The 25,386-nt window shown below is 43.8% G+C and overlaps 1 protein-coding gene and 1 long non-coding RNA gene across 2 annotated transcripts; one reads left to right on the top strand and one right to left on the bottom strand.

The window, feature by feature from the left end:
- The first annotated feature begins 337 nt into the window (after positions 1–337).
- Positions 338–25,213, top strand: slc9a8 (solute carrier family 9 member 8). The gene is made up of 16 exons (XM_023798915.2): positions 338–851; positions 1,962–2,149; positions 4,272–4,352; positions 5,212–5,270; positions 8,797–8,880; positions 9,319–9,420; positions 9,561–9,595; positions 10,617–10,760; positions 17,011–17,149; positions 17,632–17,737; positions 18,636–18,752; positions 19,188–19,270; positions 19,372–19,483; positions 22,329–22,549; positions 23,481–23,627; positions 24,424–25,213. Exons 1-16 carry the CDS (start codon positions 601–603, stop codon positions 24,535–24,537), a joined length of 1,983 nt encoding a protein of 660 aa, XP_023654683.1. The 5' UTR covers positions 338–600; the 3' UTR covers positions 24,538–25,213.
- Positions 5,722–7,278, bottom strand: LOC111837101 (uncharacterized). The gene is made up of 2 exons (XR_002836571.2): positions 6,281–7,278; positions 5,722–6,188 (listed from the first exon to the last, which is right to left on the bottom strand). It is a non-coding gene; the product is annotated as an uncharacterized lncRNA (long non-coding RNA).
- Positions 25,214–25,386: the final 173 nt, after the last annotated feature.

Raw genomic sequence — 25,386 nt, 5'->3', positions numbered from 1 at the left:
CTCTTGTTCTGTGCCCCGTATTGCGGGGCCCCTGCCATCACGTAACCCTACTAGAAAAAAGGTTGGAGCCATCCATCCATCCATTTTCTGTACCCGCTTGTCCTTTGCAGGGTCTGGCGGATCCGGAGTCTATCCTGGCAGCTACAAGTGTAAAGCAGGGAATTACCCAGGAACGGGTGACAGCCCATTACAGGGGGAGTGCACACACACACGAACATACGTTCACACCTCCAATTCACCTTAGCGTACTCCGAAAAACTACAAGTTCCAGAGCATACCATACCATACCAAGCAGGATGCCGCTATGCTTTCTGGGAAATGAAGTATAAAACATTAAACAGCGTTTTGACATTTCTTTGAGCAACAACAGTGACTGCATTTCTTTTGATTTTTAAAAACTTCTCGTTCTCTTGCACGATTTATTCAATAATTTGTAAGGCTTCCACAGTATATGTCTAAATAATCTAGCTCCAGAGACTCAACAGTTACTACAATTCCCTTCAAGAGAGGGGTCTTGATCCAGGAAATGGGACTTCGGCTGATGACACGAAGGGACGAGACATGGAGTCGCATTTGCAAAGCATATTTTGAATAATACAAATGTGCAGTTTTGGAAAAATGGGAATTGGCAGCCGCGAAACAGTTACGGGCGTGTTTCTCTTGCTGGCGGCCTGTGCGGCGAATCGGCCCCAGAGCCACGACATCTCCTTACAGACTGGGGATGACACCCAGGCCAAGACAGCTTGGGAAGGTGTTGGCAGCAACGCTGGCGATGCGCAGTCTCAGCCAAAGGACCGAAGTGTGACCTCCGGCCAGCGTACGGGGCTCGGTCAGCTGGACGGTCCGATCGGGTGAGGACATGTTAATTATTTGTACAAATATAACCCACTGGGACGGTCGGTTCCCGACATGTCGCATCACTTACCAAAACTGTAAAAATGTCACAAGTCATATTTCTGACCCAACATTCAGTGATGCCAGTTATAACAGTGAAATACGTTAGTAAATTGCACCATGTTCTCGAAGATATTAGTCAACGAGCGTTGAAACCGTACTTATGAAACTGCATGGATCCTGAGGCTGATCGTTCATTTCATGTAAACACAATGCATCCTGGACGGTCCTTTCAATGGGACTAATATATTGCTTGTGGAGTGTGTGCGATGCCTGTTAAGTAAAAACTGGTGTGTTACAGTAAATGATGATGAAAATCGTAAACATAATTTAAGTAGCATGAAGTGGTCAGGTCATTCAGATCACTTGGTAAAGGAGCTGTGTCAATACCTTAAAAATATTGCATGTGGAGTCCCTTTTGCCTTGTGACATCTTGCCTATGTCTGACTCACTCCGAATTTCGTATGATAGCCTACATATAAAGTTAAATTTAGTTAACACCGCACTTTTTATAGCGTGGTCTATATTCGTCAGTGATAAGTCATTTCTGGTTCATGCGGCAAGCACTGGTAACACAGCACACGGTTACTACTTAGATATTTTCAAATGTACTTTTATCCCATTCCGGGATACAGGAATCAGTCTCTGATACTCGTATATTAACAGGCGCAAAGAATTCCTTACTCTTAGTTATTGAACCTTTGCAAGCCGATAAACTGTAAGTTGTGATTTAATTGTTTATGTCGGTTTCAATAGTGGTAGATGTAGGATACAGGATTGTCGTCAGGTGGCTGGCGTGAGATTTTCAATTCGAGACTGCACACGCATTTACATGTATGTAACAGTTTTATTACCTTGCAAAGAGTCTGTTAGGTTTGCAAACTACCCCAACGCTTTTGATGCAGCTAATTTTAGGTTTATAATGGTATAATATAGATTTACCGTAGGATTTCAATGAGAGTCTGAAAGCGTGAGTGTCCAGCCAGATGCGTGAGAGTTGGCGACCCCGAAGGACAGATAAAGTGATTTAAAAACTGAGCCCCTTTGCCCTCCGCTCCCGCGTGCAGCCGGCTGAACGACACGGAGTTCGCCGGAAATGACACGCGACACGACGCTTCCAAAGCTGTTACCAAAGCAACGACACTGGCTCCAGCTCCCACCCCAAAGCCCATCCTGCCGGTGCACACGGGGGTGAAAGCGCAGGAGGAGGAGCAGTCCAGCGGGATGACTATATTCTTCAGCCTCCTCGTCATTGGTGAGTTTCAGACAGTTGGTCAGTGGGGCCCCCTCACACCCACCAATACGCAATATCAGTGTCTCCCTTAAGTGGGAATTCCTGCTGTCTTTCTGGATTCATTTGAGATGCTTTGAAATGTTACAGTTTGAAATGTGGACAATTAGTTGGAGAGTTCAACGGCACATCCAAAAGACACAAAAAGATACACTTTCTTTTGAATGATTACTTGGGAGGCACAGACAGGGATTTTGAAAGAAGTATGAAAAAGAAGTACGGATGCCTCCCACTGAGTTTTGATCGGTATTTACATCTGACAAATGGTTCTTAATTCCTACATAATGACAGATCTGCACTGAAAAAACAAGTTTTGTACGGATTCTAAAGTTTGACTATTAAACACACCTTTTAAACCTTTGTGACCCCGGTTTCTGAAAGTGAACCGATGGATGTCATAATATTTGAGGCGACTTAAAGTAAGCCGTAAGTTATTTGGATTAGTAAAGCTGAGGAGGTACTGCAGATGTTGGTTGCTATGGTAACATGAATTAGAATGAGTACTGAATCGTGGTCATTAGAATTGATACACTCCAGTTTCTGAATTACTTCCCCATTATATATTTTTCGAATGGTTTCTCTAACTGACACCCAACATAATTATCCCACCACCTGCTCCTCCCTCAATAAAAGCCTCAACCATTCATAAACAACTCAGCAAGTAAACACATAAAATCCAACTTCTGGCTCATAAATTATAATTAAAGATTGCCTGACAAGCAGCCTGAATAGCAGATGATATATCTGTATGGGACCCATCCTTTTTCACCTTAAATTTAGGCATTTTTGCATAATACAACAGCGTGCACTTGTTTTTATTTGTTACTTTTTAGTAGTTATTGGAAAGGCATTGTTTTTTGGTTGCAGATGGACAGTCCTGAGCACATATTTTCTGCAGTCCACCATTTGCATGTTTCACAGCCATATTTTCCATCTTAATTAATTTATTTTTGGTTTACCCCAGAAGTGGTAAATAGGGTTAAGGGGAACGTGTGGAAAACAGCCTCAGCCCCTAAAGCTGTTTCATCACGTTGGGCGAGAAGCTCATTTCTAGAGAGATTTTCTGCCCTGACCTGCTTCATCTTTGCCCTGACTGCAGGCCGAAGGGAGCAGGAGGTCGTCCTGAATGGTCTCTGCCTCTTTACCGTTATATCGCTTTATAGAAGGTTGCAGATGCCATCATCGCTCACTTAGGCTTCCGCTGGTGCTGATTCACCGCTTTACTGACTCACGATCTCCTCCAGTTTCTGTTGCTGTAACCCAGCGTGATGCCAAAAGATTAGGGCCTCAACTCGCTGATCGAAGATAAGGCTAAACCATTGTAGTGCAGGGGTCCAGAAAGGGCCGCAGTGTATGTGGGTTTTCGCCGAAGCTCCCTAATTAGGTTACTAATTAGAAGACTGATTGCCTGAAGAGTCCACACACCTGGGTTTGAACAGCTGACCTACAGATTATCCCAAAAACCTGCATACACACCGGCCCTTTGCGCATAAGATTGCCCACTCCTGGTTTAGTATATTCATGAAATTCTACATCTAAAGATACTTATGAATGAATTCTGTAATATAAATACCATGTCAGTGTTATAATGCCATATTATAATTGCTTATACTGTATAGTGTGCATGCATGCATCTATGGGTATTTTTTTCAATCATATGATATAATGTCTTGTGGTAATATGTTTATATGTGTATGCATATATCATGATTCAACGTTGATATAACGCTTTGGAAAAGCTAATGGGTGTGGCCCTTTGTATTTCTTTGAAATTGATATAATGCCGTGGTTGTGTTTGTACGTATTTATTCAACATTCATGTACGACGTTTGGCAATTTCTATATACTTTGGCAATGTCAATAGGTGTGTCCATTGGTATTTTTCCTATGCTAAGGTAACGCCCAGCCAATGTCTGTATGTGTGTGTGTCTGCAGTTTTTTACGGATGCTAAGCTATGCAGTGAGATGTGTCCCCCATGTGCCCCCATGCTTACTGCATGCCCCGTCCAGCCTGTCTGTTTTCTGATTGTGATCTAAGCTGCAGTGTCGCTCTGCAGGATTTCATGCAGTTCCTCTTCTCTCTGCAGGTATTTGCATCATATTGGTGCACCTGCTAATTAAGTTCAAGTTGCATTTCTTGCCGGAGAGTGTTGCTGTGGTCTCACTGGGTAAGCGAGAGATCCCTGCCCTAAATCCTGGGGCTTATAATCCACTGCCTGTCATTAATTTGACTGCTAGTCGTTACCGTATTTAGATTTGGTTCTTTTTCGTTTCAGCATTTGTTTTTGGAAAGATGCTCGTTTTTGGAAAGAGAATTCCTCAAAATTAAGATAATCTCGCTTTCGGGCGTTAAGGTGCTTTTGCTGTGGAAGACACACATCAGACGTAAACTTTGAGGGACTTTGGCACCAAGTGTCATTATCTAGGCATGCATTACTACACACGTTTATTGGCCAACCCCCTTTTCAAGACTCATGAGGAATTAATCCTCAGTGCTGCAAAGACGTTTGCTTTCTCAATTCACAAAAAGAGTTATTAAACAAACATGAGCAGAGTGTGAATGGCTTGGTTAAGTCTTTACAGGTTCCTGCCTTTTCTGTTGAACTAGTGCAGTGCAACTAGTTTACGGTGCACTAGTTCAACAGAAAAGGCGGGAACTAGATAATTATCTGCATGCCTAGATAATGACACTTGGTGCCAAAACTGTATGTTAGGTATTGTTTTTTTCTATCTTCCTTTTTCTCTTTCTTCATCCTCATAATCTTTCATTCTTTCTTTTCCTTCTCCCAGTTTTGAAGTTCTCGACCCAAAATGGGAGATTGAATCCCCTCCTCCCAGCATGACCCTGTTACTCATGGCAAACTTTTTGCCAAATTTTGAACAGTACCCCTTTTAGTGCATTTTTAGGAATGTTTGGAAACGCGTGATAGTGTTTAGCGGGAATCTGTGGCATGTGTTGATGATTCCAGCGCTGTGCCTTTAAACTTGACGTGTTCCCCTGTTTGTTCCTCTCTGCCATGTGCCCAGGCATTCTCATGGGGGGCATCATCAAGATCATAGAGTTCCAGGAGCTTGCCAACTGGAAGGTAGGTGCGCGCCTCTGGAAAGACCCCGCCCCCACGGTGGTCACATGACCTCTGAAGGGGTCCTGCACTTCCTGATATGGTTAAAGTCCCTTTTTGTCACCCCCCCCCCCCCCATATCGTAATCACTCATCGCTAAAGCCCCACCCCTAACAGCCCCCTGAAAAAAACCTGACCTGGCAGGTAATGAAAGATGTGCTGAGGATCTTTAATCAGCTCACTTTTCTCCACTTCTCCATTAGACTCTTTTTCCATGTTGGTTTGCTGTGGCCTGCAGGCGTTCTTCTGCTCAGCTTTTCCTGCTTTTAATTAACATTCCTTGTAGGATGCAGACCAGTGAAGTCCCCCCCCCACTACAAACATGCCTATTGTTTGAAATCCGGTGGGGTCTGGTGCTGATTCATCAAATCTAGTAACAGAAGATGCTGCTTCCATAACAGCTACAAGGGACCTGTTCAGGGTTAAAGCTTCTTTATACTTAAATTCTTGGCAAAAACGTTATTATTTTGCTATTTATAAATCTGTATATTAAAAGATAGAACACTCCTTAGGGACTGGGATCTGAACAAACAACCTTCAGTTTTTTGTTCCTTATTCGGTACAGTTCTGGTACAGGCTTCATGATATGCTCTGGCTCTCATTTGTAGTACGGGAAGTTAAACCTCGGTATTCGGCTCCATCCAAGCTGCGAAAGGCCAATTAGGGTGAGATAGCTGTGTCCTGGGTTTGAGTACATTTTTCCTTGAACTGCCAGCCCATGGTAGGTTTGTTCCATGTGACCTTGGCCAGTGGTTTCCGGGACGACAGCAAATTTGCTGAAGTGGTGAGGAGTCCAGGCCTTGGCTGCTGCCTGCGGAGCGAGATAAAGATCCGCTTCCTCTGCTGTCGATCCTGCCAGGAACGGCAAAGGAAATGTACGACCTGCCTTAAAAAAAACAGCAAACATGAAATGGCAGCTGGGAATTTGGACCAGGCTAATTTTAAACTGGTATTGCTCACTACAACGCACTCACACTCATCGCTCTTCCGCTATCCGGCTCAGACAGATCTTGTTTATGAAGTTCTGCAATTCATTATAGGGTCCAGATGGACCAAGGCAACAATAGTCTTCCTTCTCAGTCGGATGGGACTTTGCCCTTTTGTTCAGGGTCGTTGTCGGGGGGGGGTTGTAGTCTTTCATTTGTTTGGGCTAAAAAAAATTATATGGCGCGGAGGGAATTTAGAATTATCAGTTTAGTAAATAAGATAGCAGAAATGAAGTGAAATATATAAGCTTAAAATAAACTTCAAATATATTTATGTTTGATGGGCTGGGTTAGCGGGTGGGTCAGCCTGTGTTTGGGTCTTGTGGTTCCTGGACGTCACTTGTATTACAGGAAGGCTTCCCCCCTAGAGCTGAATGAAATGGGCACGGCGCCAGATAGAGTTTGGGCCACAAGCCCATAGTAAGGCAGCACGTTTTCCCCAACAGCTTGTTCTGAGAACATGTTTCCCTTCCCAGCTCAATGCAGGGCCCAGGGTAGGGCAGTGAGCCCAACTCCTCTGGATCAGGGTGGGTAGGGATGTGGGAGGCTTGCAAAATACCAGAATCCTCTTGCATTACACAGCCTTAGCGTTAGCCCTTTAGCAACACTGCTTCAAGGCATGCAGGATTAAAATCAAATACAAAATGTATGTCTATATACTGCATTCCATGATACAAAGCGCTAAGGTTACTGTGTGCCGTAGATGTGAACATTTCATTCAGTGAGTGTTGCCACATACTTCCGCCGGCGTGACTCTCGCTGTTTGCCGTAATCGCTGATCCGTCATCCTCCTCCTCTTTGCTGACAGGAGTGTTTCAATTGCATCGAACTGTCTTGCGTTGCGCCTCTCGCTTCAGTCTTGCCTTAACGTCTCTTTTGGATAGAGTTTGCTCTGTACCGTGGATTTCCTCTCTTCTTAGTCCATCCCTTGGTAGATTTTCTGCTGTGCCATGAGTTAGTGTCGCTGTGAGGCTTTAGTGCACGTTGAAACCTGACCCCCCTGGTGCTGATATCATAGGGCACAGAAAAAGCATGTGACTTGTGCACTAATTCAGATCACCTGAATTTGATTTTCTCTTTAAACACGCCTAGTCCCTCGGGCTTGACCCCACACCCTACTGTAGGTGCTGTTGTGTGTGTTTCCCTGGTTCTGTCTCTAATTCTCTCTCTTGATTTTTTTTGTTATGTGTTCCTGTTCCCGTCCCCAAATAAGGTCCCTATCCCTCCCTCTGTCCCAGCCTTTAATCTTACACTGTAGACTCTGTCGTAGTGCAGACCAGTGAATCTTTCTGAAAAGGCCTCATTAGAATAGAATGTCGTTATTGTCAATATACGGGTATCAGAATCAGAGGATTGTTTACATTGGTTGCACAAATGTACATACAACAAAAATGTTGCTACAAGGTAAGGCTGGGTTATATAAAAAATCCACTATGTTAATAGAAAAATGTTAGGATGAATTATAATATTGAGTCATATACCGCCTCCACCACACACTGAAACGTACGCAACACCAAACAGGACGTATGAGGAGTTAAAAAAAAAATAATGCCAATGTGTTTCTTTCAACTGCATTGGAAACACAGGCTCGAAGCCTGAACTGAAAAGCGAATCATAAATCTTTCTGTTATCTTCCAGTGTAGCCCAAGCCGACTTCCCTGACAAAGGCAATAATCGCTGGTTACCTGCTGTTAGGTTTCGATGCCGGGTTACTTATCTGATATTGGTTACAGATAATATTGTCGTATCACCCAGCCCTAGTAGAATTTACCATAAGACCTGAACAAGATGTCAAATTAGATAACAGTTTTTAGATGTAAAGCCACACGTTTTTAACCAACATATCAAGTGTCAATAATAGTTTAAGGTAGCTGGAGTCTGGCCAGCAAGTACATGGAAATTTCAGTGTTTGCATAACTTGTTTTGCTGTCCTGTGAGACACACACTGACATGCAGGTGAGAGCCAAGCCTGGGGGATCTGGATGCAGGGTGACTCATTTCTCCCCTGGACTGCTTGGGGTTAAGCATAGTAGGATTAAGCTGTATTCGAAACGGCGGCTTTCCAGTCACAAGCACTGACCTGCAGAGCCGTACGCCGCCCTTACTAGACTGCTGAGCATTTACAGACCACCCCTGAGATCCTCTGAGGTCTTCTTAGATCTACGGTGTACTGTATTATGCTATGGGTCAATCCATTGTGCGACATTAGCGGCCACCTAGGGCGCCCCCTAATGTTCGGAAAGCGCATTAGCCAGGCGATCCCACTTTGCCTGGGGTGAGGGGGTGCTGACAGTAAAACTTGTCCATGATGCCACATGGGCTTGGATCAGTACTGCTAGTCTGTGCAGGTTAGGTTAAAATAACAAGGCTTTTAATCGGTTTATAAAGTTTACAAATGTAATGTAAATCTGTTATCAGCTGTGATTCATGGGTCCTGGGAAAATCTGATGAGTTGAATGGCTTTCAGTGCGTAAAATGTCGTTGCTCACTTTTGTCCCCCACAGGAAGAGGAAATGTTTCGTCCCAACATGTTTTTTCTCCTCCTGCTGCCGCCCATAATCTTTGAGTCAGGGTACTCGCTACATAAGGTGAGTCATTGCTGCATTTGCATTTGCAGCCATGTGTCCGTTTTCCAGAATCGCTTTGCCTGCCAGGGTCAGCCCTATTACCTATGGTATGAAACAAAGAGCATAAAGCAAGGGGCTCCCCTCCCCGGCTGGGATGCCAGTCCGTCACAGGCCACAAGCATTAACTACACATTTGTTATCCTTCAGGAAGCTGCGTCACTCATTGTATCACACTAACATCCATAACTACTCTGTTACTAGAGTGTTGGGGCCTTAAGTCAGTACAGGAAAAACAGCAGACATTTCTAAAGAAAAAAAAAATGAAGATAACCTTCCTGGAGAACTTTTCTGTTAGGTTTACTGAATTTCCTTATCAGTTAAATGACAGCCATGATGGGAAGCTTGAATTAAAGCCTCATTGGCCATCATGACCTGTGTGCATTGTTTTACCTTCCCCAGGGAAACTTTTTCCAGAACATTGGTTCCATCACCTTGTTTGCCGTGATTGGAACAGCCGTCTCAGCCTTCATAGTAGGAGGAGGCATCTACTTTCTGGGCCAGGTGATGTATCTTATCCCGCTTCTGTTCCACGTCCTCGTCTTTTGCACGACTATTCGTGCGGTAAATTTTGCACAGACCTTCACGATGTTGCAGGCTGCTCTAAAATCGCGATCTTGTCTTGTGCCTCTCCGTCCCTGTAGGCAGATGTCATTTACAAGATGACAATGACTGACAGGTGAGAGTTTAACACCGCTGATTGAATGATCTGTAGTTAGTAACCACATGCTGTTTAAATAAAGCCAAGTCAGTCAAAGTCTCACACGGGCTCTAATTTCCGCTAAGTTGTAGCATCAAAAAGCTGTGCTTGGGGAAAATAGCTGATCTGTAGGATGCTGGACTGCTTCAGATATGTCAGGAGACTGAAAACAGATTGTTGTGTGGGTTTGGAGAATATCACCATATTTTAAATGTGTATATTATATGGGTTTGAAGTTTATTATGGTGAATTGTATTATTTTTTAAATTCTTGATAGTTGTCTTTATTGTATCAGTCAAAGTACTGTAGGGAGAGTGTAGTTTAAAGGTCTTTTGCATTGATTTGGCACCTTGATTACAGGAAGTACCAATAAATGGTCAGAGTTTGATACAGGGATATCTGTTACTGATAGACTGGATAGATACTCTGACTAGGAATTCTGTTACTTCAATCAGCTGCATTTCAGCTTCCATTCATTTTTGAAAGAATTTGACAAGAAAATGACAAACCGGGAAAACTGTGAAGTACTTTACGAGTAGCAGTTTGACAGCTTTGAGATTTGTAGTCTTTTTTTTTTTCCCAGAACACATTTTTAATTTGCTCCAAAAAATGTAAGTTAGGACAGACGCTAGTTAAAAGTGAATTTATCATATAAAACATGACCGTGTGACCAAAAACCTGGCATGTTCATTCGATTCCTTCAACACCACCTTAGGGCTTCCAGGATAGGCTCCATACTGTAAAATGAAATTGGGTTAATCTCTTTTTTTATACCGAAAATTAGAAATAGATTAAAATGTCACAACAGAAATCACTTCTTTCTGACATATATGTTGGCGTGGTTGGAAGCCCAAGCTGTTTGTACTTAATTTTTTTTTATTGTGGAAAACCTCTTAATGGAAGGTAGTTATGGGTAAGTGTGAAGACACGCTGCAGATTTTGCATGATGGAGGTGTCCGCTTGATCCCCAATCGGTCGCTCTCTCGTGTCTCTGACCCAGCTTTGCCTTCGGTTCCCTCATCTCGGCCGTGGATCCTGTAGCCACCATCGCCATCTTCAACGCCCTCAACGTCGACCCCGTACTCAACATGCTGGTGTTCGGGGAGAGCATCCTGAACGACGCCGTCTCCATCGTGCTCACCAAGTACGTCCCTAAGCACTATCTTTGAGGTAGCTACTAACTAATAGTAGGCCTCTGCTGACATCACAGCAAGTGTAATGCTTACTAGCAATGCCATGTAAGAAAGACGCAGTGATGCTTCTGTTGCCTGAGCACCAAAGGGCAAACATTTCAGTTGACAGCTCATGTATTTAGGTGATGCCAAAATCTGTTGCAGTTCTTTCCAGAACATACCTATTACATATAAATTAGTATCATACTGGCACGAGTTCAAAACCCAACCCTAGTTAGGATTGGGTTTAGGGTTAGGGTTAGCATGCAGGAGCTGTGCATTGTGGTATATCACTGTTTTGTTTTGTAGCTAGTTTTATTAGCTTTCAGGATATATTAAGCTAGTTTTGGCGTATCTTTGCTAATTGAAAAAAAAAAAAATACTGATGCCCTTCACAAGAAGGTGTATGCCGTTGTGGGATACTGACCATTGTGAATGAGAGTTAAGTTTCTCGTTGGACTTTATGGATGGTCCAGCAAAATTTCGCAGTTTGTTAGGACCCTGGGACATTTTTGCGATTATGTGTTAGTAACATATATGCATTTTAATGTACTTTTAAAATGCCTTTTTCCATATAATAGCCTTACCATTAAAAGTGTTTACCGTATTTGTAAATGGACTAAAGATACAGGGTTTGTAAAGGTCATTTTAGTGACTTTATAAAACCTAAAAAAAACCCACACATTTTAATGGAATCGCAGCGGTCTTTGAAGCCTGGGTATGGGAAGGATCTGGTGCTCTTTTTAAACATACACTTCTTTTTCATTACACTTTTGTGGACCTTTTTTATGGGTATTTTGACCTGTGATCACAACTCTAAAACTATGCTAGCCAGAGCACACATTTAATCAGTCTAAAAATATCTTTTGATTTATAATAGTTCAGTAAGCTTGCTTTTTACAAACACAGTGACACTTGTTATTTGCCTTACTTGTACGTTGGTTTGACAAAAGCAGCGGCCAAAAAAAAAAATGTAAATGTTTTAGATAAGCGGTTAAAGGATGGATGGATGAATGTTTCAAAGTAGGGGTGTGCAAGTTGATCATATTAGACTGTGAACGATTAAAATGTCTCCACTATCTGCTTTTATGGAGAGATCATTGGTGTTGTGCTTCAGTGCACATTCTATCAGTTGCAGTTATATGGCTCATACACGCATCTACAGCAGTTTTGCCAGCCAAATCTGATTCGACACACCAATAAACCGACACTCCCTTTTGCGCCCTCGTCCCAACATGCAACACATTCCCTATTTGGCAACCTAGCGGACAACATGGAGGAGTTGGTCCCTAAAACTAATTTGAAATTGGTAATATGGAACATGTTTGCACTTTCCAAAACCAACAAACAACAGTTATTTACAAACTTTGCAAAGATAAGGGTCACACGTTGGATGGCGGTAGATGATCCTTTTTAAGCACCTCAAAAGAAAACATCTGAAAGAGTATGTAGAGCTTTTATTACCTTATATTTTGTAAAATAATAATAATAATAATAATAATTGTAACTTGCAAAATAGTCTTAAAACAAACATGAAAAATAATTATGAATTGTGAATCATGATCCTGCCTGAAAAAATTGTTATATGATATTTTTGCAATATCACCTGCACCTATTTCAAAGCACATAAAGCAGGGGAGACACGTGACGATGACAGGGACCTGGGACAGTATGGAATTAGGTGTGGTTCGTGTAATGGGGGGGGGGGGTGCTGGTATGAGAGAACACGCTGCTTATTTCACAGGCAGCACTATGATCAAGATCCAGTCTCACGTCAACACCTGTAAGGAGGAGACACTAACCGGACTGGTAGAAGGTGAATGATGAGCATGACTGAGTGCAATATTTGAAAAATGCTTGTAATTTTTTGGCTAGAACTAGATAAGTGATGTGTTGCAGAAGAAGCAATCAGGAAGTGATAAACAGATCTTTAAATATGCTTTCAGTTGCTATCAGTTTATCAATTCTTTTGTGGTTTCCAGGGTAAAAGGTAGCAGCCAGTACAGGAAGGTTACTATAGTTGAGTATCATTCATGGATGCCATTCTGCTGACCTGTGTTCTGTAGACTTAAGCTTTTCAGTGTTGTCAGCTGTTCATTAATTGTTCCGCCAAGGTCTTTTGTCCTGGACCTTTAACACAGTTTGAAGTTGAAGGAATTTTTGCATGAGTGACATAGGCCTCTTCATGACTTCATTGCTGTGTCATTTTTGTTTCCACAGGAAGAATCACTGAGTCAAGCAGTCTTTAATGACCTCTGTCCACATGTCTCGTGTACAGAGTGAAAACTGTGAACCATTTGAGTTGTCATTGTGTTGCGTAGCTCTGCGTGTTAATGCTCTGTGTCCAGAAGTTCATAGATTCCTGTAGCTATTGGGCCCTTGTACATGACTCTTAACCCCAGTTTCTCTAAGGGTACTCTCACCCCAAAACTTGTTCTAGCCTGTATATACATGTTTGGACGGAATACCTTAAAAGTAGTCAATTTCCCCACAGGTATGAATAAAGTACTGCTATATTGTTGCATTCTAATTTAGAAATGATTCCTGAAAATAATATATCAATCAGACAGAATAAAGGGGTAGAAGAGCAGCGGGCCCAGCACAGGGCGACGTGGAACCCTTAGCCTGATCAATAACATACTGTACAGTTAAAAAGAGTAACTATGGCTCATGGCAGGTTCTGGTACTGCCCAAATTCTCCTCCTCCTTGACCTAAGCTCTGCATTTGACACTGTCAACCATAAAATCCTTCTCTTCCGCCTTTCAGATACTGGTATTACTGGTGCTGCTCTTACCTGGTTTACATCAGATCCTAGCGACCGACAGTATTTTGTTTCCATTAAGTCACACAACTCTGTTACTGCTCCCCTCACACAGGGGGTCCCCCAGAGAACAGTTCTAGGCCCAATACTCTTACAATCTCTATGCTCCCATTAGGTCAAATCATACATCTCTATGGTCTCAGCTGCCATTGCTATGCTGATGACACTCAATTATATGTAAGTGCTGATACAAGTACATTCATGCCACCATCTTCACTAACTGACTGCCTGTGTGAAATCAAACACTGGATGATTTGCACCTTTTTACAACTTAACTCTGATAAACCTGAAGTTCTTCTGCTTGGTACTAGATTACTTCTGTCTCCTCTGTCTAAGATACAAATTAATGTTAATGGAGTCCTGGTAGAACCATAAAGTACAGTCCGTAACTTTAGTATAATTTTCTATCAGTTCCTCACCTTTCAGTCACATGTTAGCTCTCTGGCATTATTTCTTCTCTGTAACATCTCTTGCCCTCGTCCATTCCTCAGTGTTACTGATACCGGAACACTAATCCATGTCTTCATCGCTACCTGCCTTGACTATTGTAATGCACTGCTTTCTGGCCTCCCACCCAAACTTCTCAACACACCACAGTATGTTCAGCACTCTGCCGCCCGTTTACTTAACACGTACGAGAAAATACACCCACATCACTCCTGTTCTTCTTGACTGTCCAGTTATAGAATCAAATGTAAAATTTTACTGATCGCCTACAAAGTTTTCCATGGACTTCCCCCTCAACATCTGTCTGACCTTCATCTTCCTTAATCTGCAGCCCGCACACTAAGATCTCCAGGCCCCTACTTCCTTACTGTATCTAAATTCAGATTATCTGCTATGGCTGGCAGGGAGTTCTCTGTGACAGCACCTATTGCATTTCCTCACAGTCTGCAAGAGGTAATGTCTCTTAATACCTTCAAGCTCCAATTGAAAACTCATATATTTCAGGAATGCTATAGTGTGTCTGTCAGTATGTAACATTCTCGTTGTCATTGTGTATCTGTATTGTAAAGCATCCTCGAGTGTGAGAAAGGCGCCATATAAGTAAAACATTATTATTATTATTATTATTTTATTAACATAAAGGAAGAGGGAAATTTATTCAGTATGAATTACTACATATATAATATGGACCTCATCTATGCTCTTCAAAATTAGCTTCATCAGTAACAAGTTATGCTGGACATGCCAGAGAGAAATAGGTACATTGTTGCATCTTACTTGGGAATGTTGCATGATTCATCCATTTTGATGTGACACTTTGAAATTCATGGGGGAATGACTGGGATTAGTATTACCAAAATCCCCCAGGATTGTGCATTCGGGGAGATAAAACAGAAATATCTAGAATAACTAATTTGAAATTTGCAGTTTTGATGGCTGGGATTGTAACAGCGGCCAGAATAATTTTGCAGAGCTGGAAATCACAGAGGATTCCAGTTCTGGAAGAATGAAAGGAACTGGGTGAATTGATGTTAGCTAGGATTGGGGAGAGAGAAACAGAAGTCTGGAAAACCTTTGTGCACCATATAAATTGTCAGTAACATCTTTATTAAGAAGCAAGTGAATAACAGTCAGGACTTTGTAAGTGAATCTCTTATGTATGTTGATAATGGAGCATCGTCCTTAGGGTGTTTGTGTTTGTGTGCAACTCATACTTTGTGTGTCTCTCTACATATCATTTAAATGCATATAAAAATATAAAAAATGCAACTGTTTGGATAGTGCAGCCCACACCCTACGAAGGTGAAATGATTTTTGCATTAACCAGGAATGATCTGCTTTACTTTTCCTTTTTCCCTCCTGCCGTGTCCCTCTGATCGAGTTGGTCCATTCAGAATTAAAAAGTACAAGCTACTGGAAAGCTACCGTCTCACACTGTCCTCTTTTGCACTATTAGTGTGTTTCACACTGTCCTCTTTTGCACTATTAGTGTGTTTCACACTATTCTCTTTTGCACTATTAGTCCTGTGAAAACTCTCAGTGTCTTTATTGTAGACCCTGTGGTCCTGGCAGAATGTCATTTCATGCCACCTTTATATGGATTATATGACAATAAAGCTCGACTTGATTTGACTTTGCTAAACCTCAAAGATAATGATTCTTCAGGAGAATTGGGCCATTTTAGAAGCACGAGGTCGGCGTGATTAGTGTCATGATGCATTGGCTAAGAAAAGGTTGTGTAAAAAGGTTGTTTTTAACGTCTCGTATTGCGTCTGCTGCCTCTTGGGTGTGCTCGATATTTTTGCTGGAAAGACTCAGACCGTGGTTAATGACACTTAACCAACAAGTCTAACAGGAAGGGTGCACTTGGCCCTCAGACACTTCCTGCTGCTGTAATTGTCACTCATCCTGTTGTCATACCCCATTAGTGCTCGGGGTCCCTGGGTCGCATCCGCAAACGTGTCTGGAAGTTTACCAGTAACCATCAAACGACCGCCGTGTGCCTCGCGAGCTCACGCTCACATTCTGGGTGGGGGTGGGCGGAGGTCACAAGGGTCACATGACACACAGTCTGTCATATACTTGGTACAATTCCAGAGTTATTCTGATTGGCGGATCGCAGCAGTCTATCTTTCACACACGTTGGTCATGTGCTTCTACTGTGCCGCTGAAGGTATTTAGTGATTGCCACATTGACATACACCTACACAAAAGTTGGAATGGGACTAATGAGTGACAGGTTGTCGTTGGAACAAATTAAAAAACAAAAAAAAAATCCTGATGCTTGGCTGTAAACATTATCTGTTAGTCCCCCCTGTGGACAGATTACAGTACTGCAATTTACAGATAAAGCAGCCCGAATCCCGCATCACCCCCTGGGATCAATAAAGTACATTTTATTCTTAATCTTAAATCGGATTTATTTTCTACGTAGTGCAATAGCACAGAGGAGGCAGCACCATCTGGTAAGAGTTAGCAGGACAGTTTTAGCATTTTTCAGCAATTCAGTGTAAAAAGTGACACTGATCTTGAAACATCTGAAATTCTTGCCGAGTGAATAACAGGCAGATGACAGGACATTGCTATCATTCTTTTCAACAGATGTCTGTTATTTTCTGTGCCCTATCTGGTTTTTTTTGGCATTTCCCAAGTAGCAAGTACTGTAGAAGTTATCAGTTAGGCGATGGTCAATAATGATATTAAAGGTGTGTGACGTGGTTATCAGTTTGAGACCCAGTGGGTAAATATGCTCATGCTATTGAACTGGGTTCAGTGGCTCAGCATGCAGCTCATGCAGGGTTCGGATCCCACATCCTTCTCCCTTTGTTTGTGTGGGTTTACTCTGGTCACTCCCACAGACCAACAAATTTTTGTCTCCAGATTGGCCAAAGATTGCGAATGAGTGTGAGTGGCTGTATTTTAATTCGATTTTTTATTTTTTTTTTTTGGTAAGCACCGCAGAGGGATTCGCTCGATCCGACAATTCCACGGTGAGCGGCTGGGAGACCTTCCTCCAAGCCCTCGGGTACTTCCTGAAGATGTTCTTTGGCTCTGCCGCCTTGGGCACGCTCACCGGCCTCATCTCTGCCATCGTATGCTTTCACCATGACGGTGACTCGGGGTGGGAGTGAGGCCAAGGACCAGGGCCACCGAGTCTGTGCTTGTGGGGGGGCACCGTGTGGCTCAGCAGGTTAGGCTGTTGTGTCTGTGCTCAGAAGGTAGTAGGTTCAAATCCTAGGGTTGGTAAAGTGATTTTAACTTTGGGCCTTTGACCCTAATTTTTGAACCGTTTGCCTGTCAGACGGTGGGGAAATCTGACACTCTTGTCCTCTCCGGTGTAGTAAAACCAGCTCTCCAGGACAGACGTGAGATAAGGTCAGGTCTTTGTCATGAAGCTGTTTATGAAATGGTTCAGTGAAACAGAATACTTTGTTATAGGACTGATGGGGAACATGATGGAGGCTGATTTGGAGGATGTCGTCCTGCCGTAAGCTGGGGGGGGGGGGGGTTAGGTGATGAGTTACGTGGTGAGGGAGGAGGTTCCATAGTGCTCCTTAACCTCAGCGAATTCCAGAGCCTCAAACACTTTGACCTGAGGAAGACACCCTCGCTGGAGTTTGGGATGATGATCATCTTCGCCTACCTCCCGTACGGCCTGGCTGAGGGCATCAAACTCTCCGGTGAGTCCTTCACCCCCAAAGGCCGCAGGATTCCCCAGGGTCTTAATGCAGGTTCTACCGTGGCTCTGTACTGGAGGAATATGCATTCTACACGAACATTCATCTGACCTATTTGAGAAATATTAAAAATTGTGAGTTCAGCTGATAGTTACGTAAACTGATAGCTAATTAAAAATGGACATTGCTCTCCAATGTTCATTACTGCCCATCTATTGCAATCCCAGAAACCCTTGATCTTGATCTGACATGGTGCAGCAGTGTCTTTTTACCTGAGCTGACCAAAGTCACATGCAGTATCCTGGGTGCTACATCAGCAATAACTTCTTGGACTTTTGAACCTTGGTGTTCATCCCGATTTATAAGATTGCCCATTTTGTAAGGATAAAACCCTCAAAGGAACATGCTGCTCGTGACGTAGAACGTGTCTGCACTGTACAATCCTTCTTACCCTACGGATTGTTTAGCTTTCATCCTAATTAAACTTCAGGTTTTTTGTCGATAATTTTGTTTTGGTTCTTCTGTACCTTCTGTGTATCAGCTGAGTACTTCACCAGTTTGTTAAATACGGCAGAACGCTGGTGATTTTTGTCGGTTAGAAAGTTCCCCTGCCATGTATAGTGTGTTTTATTGGTCTGTTCAGGTATCCTGCTACTTGCTGCCGTTTGAGTATCGCATGGTAATTCCTAAGCCTTAGAACTCATAAACGATTCCCCTTTTCAAGCATCTGTACTATTAGCAGATTTAGTTACACGCTCAGAAAACCTGAGTAAGTGCCTCGGCTGAGTTGTGGCTTTTTGCAGCCCGCCTGCTCCTCTGTCCTTGGCTCCTGTGTGTCCCCGTCCTCTGTCGGCCTTCCCCGCTGCTGCATTTTGCTGACTCTCCTGTTCTCTCCACCAAGGTATCATGGCGATACTGTTCTCAGGGATCGTGATGTCACACTACACTCACCACAACCTGTCCCCGGTCACCCAGGTCCTGATGCAGCAGACCTTGCGCACCGTGGCCTTCATGTGTGGTATGCATCACCCCCCCCATCCCCCCCCGTCCTCTCCCTTTAATATCTGCTCACCTTCTCTCTCCCTCCTTAACCCCAGAAATTTGCCCTCTACCTTTCATCTTTCCTACTTCTCTAAAATGTCCCATTTTCATCTCCTTGACCTGCTTCCTTCTCGCATCCCTCCCTCCCACCAGCCCCCCCCCACTTCCTATTCTAAATGCTCTTCACTTCCCCCATCTCCTCCTCCAAATACATCCACTTCCTTTTCCCCGCTTCCTGTTCTAAACGTTCTCCACTTTCTCCATCTCCTATTGAAATGTTCTCCATATGCAGTGGTTACATACATACAAAGACATATCTTGATTCACTGAGTGATGGTTAAGCAGTTGGCTTTTATGACAACCCCTGAAGTCACTTCACTTCCTGTTTCCGTTTTCTCCCGATCTGCCCCAGAAACCTGCGTCTTTGCCTTCCTGGGACTGTCAATTTTCAGCTTCCCCCACAAATTCGAACTGTCCTTCGTCATCTGGTGCATCGTAAGTGACGCTGCATCTCCGACCGAAGTGGACTCTCGTGTTGACATGGCCAGCTGAGCGGCAAGCGGACCCGTCTGAGCCCTCTGTCTCCTGCCCCCCAGGTCCTGGTGCTGCTGGGCCGGGCCGTGAACATATTCCCTCTCTCGTTCCTGCTCAACTTCTTCCGCGACCACAAGATCACGCCTAAGATGATGTTCATCATGTGGTTTAGTGGTAAGGCAGTGGGTGGCCTGGTGATGCAGACACAGTGTAGGGTCCAGTTTGGGGTCACTGTGCTCCCCAACTGCTGAAGGGCTACCTCTCAAGTTCTGGGGGTGATGTGTGGCTCAGCGGGTTAGGATTCTGTGCCCGTGATCAGAGGGTTGTCGGTTCAAATCCCAGGGCTGGCAGACAGAAGCCACTGTTTTACCACTGAGCGAGGCCCATCACCCCCAACCTCAGGGACACTACACGCTGGCTAACCCTATGCTGTGACCCCCCCAAGCTTGCTCTCACCTGTATATGAGTCTGTGTGTCTCATAGAAAGCATGATGGGACAGGCGAAAAAATATTTCCCCATGAGGATGGATAAAGTATCACTATTTCTATTCAAATATTTCAAGTTTCATAGTCAAATATATTCAGGGAACATTGGAGCACAGTGAAATTCTTGTGCCACAGCGGGGAAGGGGCGGGGGGCGGGGGAGGGGTGGCAAACAGCAGTGCAAGACAAGACAAGCCGATGCAATATGGGAATAATAAGGCATGATGAACACAGAAGATCCCAGGTTACGATGGTCCGAGTTACGCTATGTCGACTTTACGATGGGTATCCAGGTCCATTCCGTTTTTCACTTTCAATACATTATTCAGTGTGTTTAATGCATTCAATGTTTTCAAATACTTTTTTATAATGATTTTGCCCAACTGTAGGCTAACGTAAGTGTTCTAAGCAGGTTTAAGGTAGGCTAGGCTAGGCTATGATGTTTGTTAGATTATGAGTACTGTATTAAAATGTATTTTCGGCTTTCGATTTTTTTGTTTTGTGATAGGTTTATCGACACATGGGAAATGACAGTAATGTAGTCTGAAGTGTTGTGAAGTGAATGAATACACAGATCTGCGCAGTGCTTTCCGCCCCGAGACCTGTGCTGGCTCTAGTGGCAGAGGATGTCCAGGACTTAGCCCAGAAAATCACACAGCGGAACACGAGGACGGTGACTGTCATGAAAGAGCGGGGGGCTTTGTTAGAAACATTGGCGCCTGAAGCCCTGAATCACCCCCCCCCCCCCCCCCCCTCCATGCTGCCCTCCATGCTGCTGAGTGCAGTGCTGCGGTGAAGAAGCGGAAATGAGCGGCTCTTGGGGCACCGTGTGACTCAGCAAGTCAGGACACTGTAACGGTGATCGGAAGATGGCCAGTTCACATCCTGCGGGTGTGTGTGTGTGTGTGTGCGTGCGTGTGTGTGTGTGCGTGCGTGTGTGTGTGTGTGTGTGTGTGTGCGTGTGCGCGTGTGTGTGCGTGTGTGTGTGTGTGTGTGTGTGTGTGTGTGAGCGGGTTTACTCTATTACTCTATTTTATAAAAATCGGTGACCGCTATGAAAAAACTAAAAATGCAAAAACTTTTGTATTTTGTTAGGTTACTTATGGTTATGGTTAGGGCAGGGTAGGGGTTAAGGTTGTCATAGTTAGCGTTAGCATTTTTCCCATTGAAATGAATGAGCGGTCCCCATAAGGATATGTTTACTCTACATGGGTGTGTGTGTGTGTGTGTTGCGCAGTGTACTGCCTGACCCTGCTTTCACGATCGTATGTCGCTTCGGAAAGAAACGTCTGCCCAATGAATACATGCAGATGTCTCGCTGCAGTTCAGAAAATCTGTTTCTGGGTGGCCTGTAGGTCAGGCGCCTGTGAGCATGGACTCGAAACCTGTGGTTGGTAGAAGAATCAAATGGCTGCAAGGCCCTTAAACCCAAATGCTTATTGGCCACAAGCTCTCCATACTTGTGCATAACCTTCCCCAAGGCATCTGCTAAATAATCAGAAATGTAATGTAATCTCATTTAGTCATTTAGTCTTTGAACTGTATTATGGCCTAACCGTAAGCCCTCAAACTGACCAACCCATTGCACATCCTTTCTATCATCGCTGATCATCGCGTAACCGATAATTCCTGCGGTTCCTGCTTCATGGGAAATATTGAAATCGATCAATTTGGCTTTATCTTCTTAGCAGCAAGGTTATTTCAAGGTTAACTCCGCTAATTTTATCAAATTTAATTAATTCAGGAGAAAATGTTTCATTTTCCTTTGTCCTGGATATTCAGGGAAGCTTTCAGGCGAGAAGACCCGATAAATATAGTTGTTAGTAAATGTTCTGGATCTTCCTAGATGCACATTTTTATCTAAGCACAGTCATCAAGGGACAAGCAGAAATAAAACGTGACCAAATAAATTAGCATTTTATTAATTCTTAATTTTCCATTATGTGAGCGGAAAGTCTCTGCTGGTTTGAACATTCTAGTCGTTTATCCGGGTGTCGTCCAAACCCTTCTTTTTGTTACCTGCTGTCAGTGTCCTCCATTCATCTTCTCCTACATATTTTCCATGATTATTTTATTGTATTTTCCATCCATCCATTTTCCAAACCGCTTATCCTTCTGGGTCGCGGGGGGTCTGGAGCCTATCCTGGAAGCTACGGGCACAAGGCAGGGAACAACCCAGGATGGGGGGCCATCCCATCGCAGGGCACACCCACATACCACTCACTCACTCACTTCTATGGGCATGTAGTAACTCCAGTTAGCCTCAGCATGTCTTTGGACTGTGGGGGGAATTGAAGAATATAAATCCAAGATGACATGCAAACTCCACACACATCTAACCCAGGCAGAGACTCGAACCTGGGTCCCAGAGGTGTGAGGCAACAGTGCTAACCACTGCACCACCATGCCACCCCCTTAGCTTATTTTGTATTTATTGTCATAAAAGTAATTTTGTTGTGTTACATAAAGACAATAAGATGTTTGAAACTTGAATCTTTTGGTGTGCCCCCCCCCCCCTTTCCGGTTGCCCCCCAGGCCTCCGGGGCGCCATCCCCTATGCTCTGAGCCTCCACCTGGGCCTGGAGCCCATTGAGAAGCGCCAGCTGATCGGCACCACGACCATCGTCATCGTGTTGTTCACCATCCTGCTGCTGGGGGGCAGCACCATGCCACTCATCCGCCTCATGGACATCGAGGAGAGCCAATCCCGCCGCAAGAGCAAGAAGGACGTGAACCTCAGCAAGACAGAGAAGATGGTATGTTCGCTGTTCGTTTGCAAAGAAGACGTACCGTAGTAGGCCTTTACGGGAGGATGAGAGTTAGGCTCAGGGTTAGGCTCAGGGTTAGACTCAGGGTTAGACTCAGGGTTAGACTCAGGGTTAGGCTCAGGGTTAGGCTCAGGGTTAGCTTTGAGCCAGTCAGAGACAAGTTTAGGAATAATGTAGCTTTGGAATGAATCTTCATGTGTCATCCACAGCTATTCACTCTTTGACCTGTATTATAAGATGAAAGATTAAAAATCATTTATCTTCTTGGCAGTGAGGGCATTTAAAGCTAAACTGCACTAATTTTATTAAATTAATTCCATATAAAATCAACAGAAAATTGTTTTCATCTTGTTTTCTGTTTTTATATATATTAAAAGAGGAAGTTTAATTTCCTGTTGTCTTAGATCTTAAGGGAAGTTGGTTAAGAGCATTTTCGTTAAATATTAGCTGTTAACGTTCCTGAATCTTCCTGACAGTGGAATTAGTTGCACGTTTTCATCCTGTGATGCTGGTAAAACATTATTTTCAGTGCTTTGAGCCAAGTCAATTTTCACAAGTCGTCCTGAACGTCCAAACCCTGCTTTGGCACTTAACTTCTCTGGAGATCCTTGGAACTGCATCGCTCTTTCAGTCTTGTGAGGCCCATAGCGAAGTCTGTGAGCTGCGACCGCAGCCGGCTCTGCTGACGACGGATGTTTCGCAGTTTGCCTATTTCCATGCCCCAGTTCCTGCTGATCGCAAAAGTTATGACTGTGGGTTTTTTTTTCATATTAAAGTTAGAACAAGAGCAGGATTGGTGAGTCTGTACTGTTGCAGCTGTCATTTCACTACTATCCAAAAAATCGGGCAGTGGGTTGTTGGAACAGTGGGTTGTTGGCAGTGGTGCCTCGTCATTCATGAGTTCCCTGATTGTCTCTAGGGTCATGCCATTGAGTCGGAGCACCTCTCCGAGCTGACCGAGGAGGAGTATGAGGCTCACATCTATCAACGGCAAGACCTGAAGGGCTTCATGTGGCTCGATGCTAAATACCTCAACCCATTTTTCACCAGACGTCTTACACAGGAGGTGAGCCGTCTGGGGTGACCTCTCCTCTCGACACCCTCACTCTCCTTGAGCTCCTCACCATTGTCAGATAATTATTTTGGCAACTAAGACAGCAGGGTCAGACATTGTCTGGAGCAATTGGGTTTTGAGGGCCTTGCTCAAGGGCCCAATAATGGAATTGGTCTGCCGGCAATAGGATTTGAACTGGCAACCTTCCGATTATAGGCAGAGCATCCTAATCTGCTGAGCCACACAACGCCCCCTTGTGTCTACAGCATAATGTCACTTGCCCTCAAACATTGTGCTATGAGTTTACTTCCTTTTACTGGCTTCCTATTCTACGTCCTTGCTCCTTTACCACATTCATGTCAATCCCTTCTCTCCAGCTTGACCCACAGTTATGATGAGCAGTGGGTAGCTCAGCAAGTTAGTGTTCTGTGCCCAGAATGTTGTGGTTTCAAATCCCTCTGTCAACAAAGTAGTGGCATCATCAATGGGCCCTTGTGCAAGGCTGTTACCCCCCAACTGCTCTCTGACCCCAAGCTTTTCTCACTTGACTTTTCTTTTTGGACAATAGGACCTACTTAATAAATTAATGTAAATACAATATCTCACTCGCTTCCAAGCCTGAAGTCCTGTGACGTAATACGCTGATGCTAACTGCTTGAATAGCTCCACTCAAATGCTCTCAAAAGGCTAACACACTCTGATAATGAAACACTGGCATGAACACTGTAGGGTGCAATGTCACTAATGTGTACCGAGAGGACCATACTCACCGCTTCCTGTCTCCACTCACCCGTCCCGTGTCACACAGGACCTGCTTCACGGCCGCATCCAGATGAAGACGCTGACCAATAAATGGTATGCGGAGGTGCGACAGGGTCCGTCGGGCTCAGAGGACGAGGATGACGAAGCTGAGCTGCTGTGAGAAGGGGGTTCTGGGAGCCGGAGACCCCACCCGCCTGCCCATTTCTAGTGAAATGCTCCAATGAAACTCAACAGTGCAACGTTCCAAAGGAATTCAGCAATGGAACACTCCAATGGAATTCAACAATGGAACTCAATAGTGGAACGTTCCAATGAAACTCAATAATGGAACGCTCCATTGGAACGCTACAATGATTGCGGAGATGGAAAGTTACCTTGTCATTATACCGCATAATACCTTATCAGTTTAACACTGGAAGTTTCTGTACAATATTGGTCTAAAAAGATAATGTTGAAGAATAAAATGAAGGGAACACTTTCAAACAGGAATCCTTTCCTGAAAAGCAATATCTAAGCACTTTCTATTATATATTTTTTTCTATGTATTTTGTTTGATTGAAGATTACCTGAAGCTGTCACCATTATAAATGGTGCCAATGAATGTTTTTGTGATGGCCATCAAATCATATCAAACCTATGTATTTATTTTGTATTTATTGTCGGGGTTGGGGAGAGATTTTTATAGCTGTGTCCATTCACAAGTCATTTGAAAGCAGTAAGGTAGATGAATGAGTGGAAATCAATCCGGTGGCTGGTTTGTCGGGAAACCAATATTAACGAACTAGATTTTTCTTACACCAATTATGAATTAAACGGAAACATTTCATGCAACGAGAGCCTTTGCATTTTGCCGCCTCGTTTCTTCGTAAAATCACTTTATAGGTTTGTGTTGCTTGTGGTAGAAATTTATGACACTTAGCCGGTGCTTCCGAATATGACGTTACTTTGTTGCCGAACTCGGGGAGCAACCACTTCCAGGATGTCTCCGTTGGTAATGCTCAAAGAACTT

Source organism: Paramormyrops kingsleyae, chromosome 18 (assembly GCF_048594095.1).
Source record: "Paramormyrops kingsleyae isolate MSU_618 chromosome 18, PKINGS_0.4, whole genome shotgun sequence".
Classification (NCBI taxonomy): Eukaryota; Metazoa; Chordata; class Actinopteri; order Osteoglossiformes; family Mormyridae; genus Paramormyrops; species Paramormyrops kingsleyae.
The sequence above is the reverse complement of the archived record's forward strand: the minus strand, read 5'-3'. Positions and strand labels throughout refer to the sequence as shown.

What these genes read in the sequence shown, in the direction of transcription:
- slc9a8 (XM_023798915.2), top strand. Translation starts at nt 601, where the DNA reads ATGTGCAGTTTTGGAAAAATGGGAATTGGCAGCCGCGAAACAGTTACG. An exon ending in CCGGCCTCATCTCTGCCATC is followed by an intron (nt 17,150 to 17,631) that starts GTATGCTTTCAC and finishes AGCGAATTCCAG; the next exon opens with AGCCTCAAACACTTTGACCT. An exon ending in CCAGACGTCTTACACAGGAG is followed by an intron (nt 23,628 to 24,423) that starts GTGAGCCGTCTG and finishes CGTGTCACACAG; the next exon opens with GACCTGCTTCACGGCCGCAT.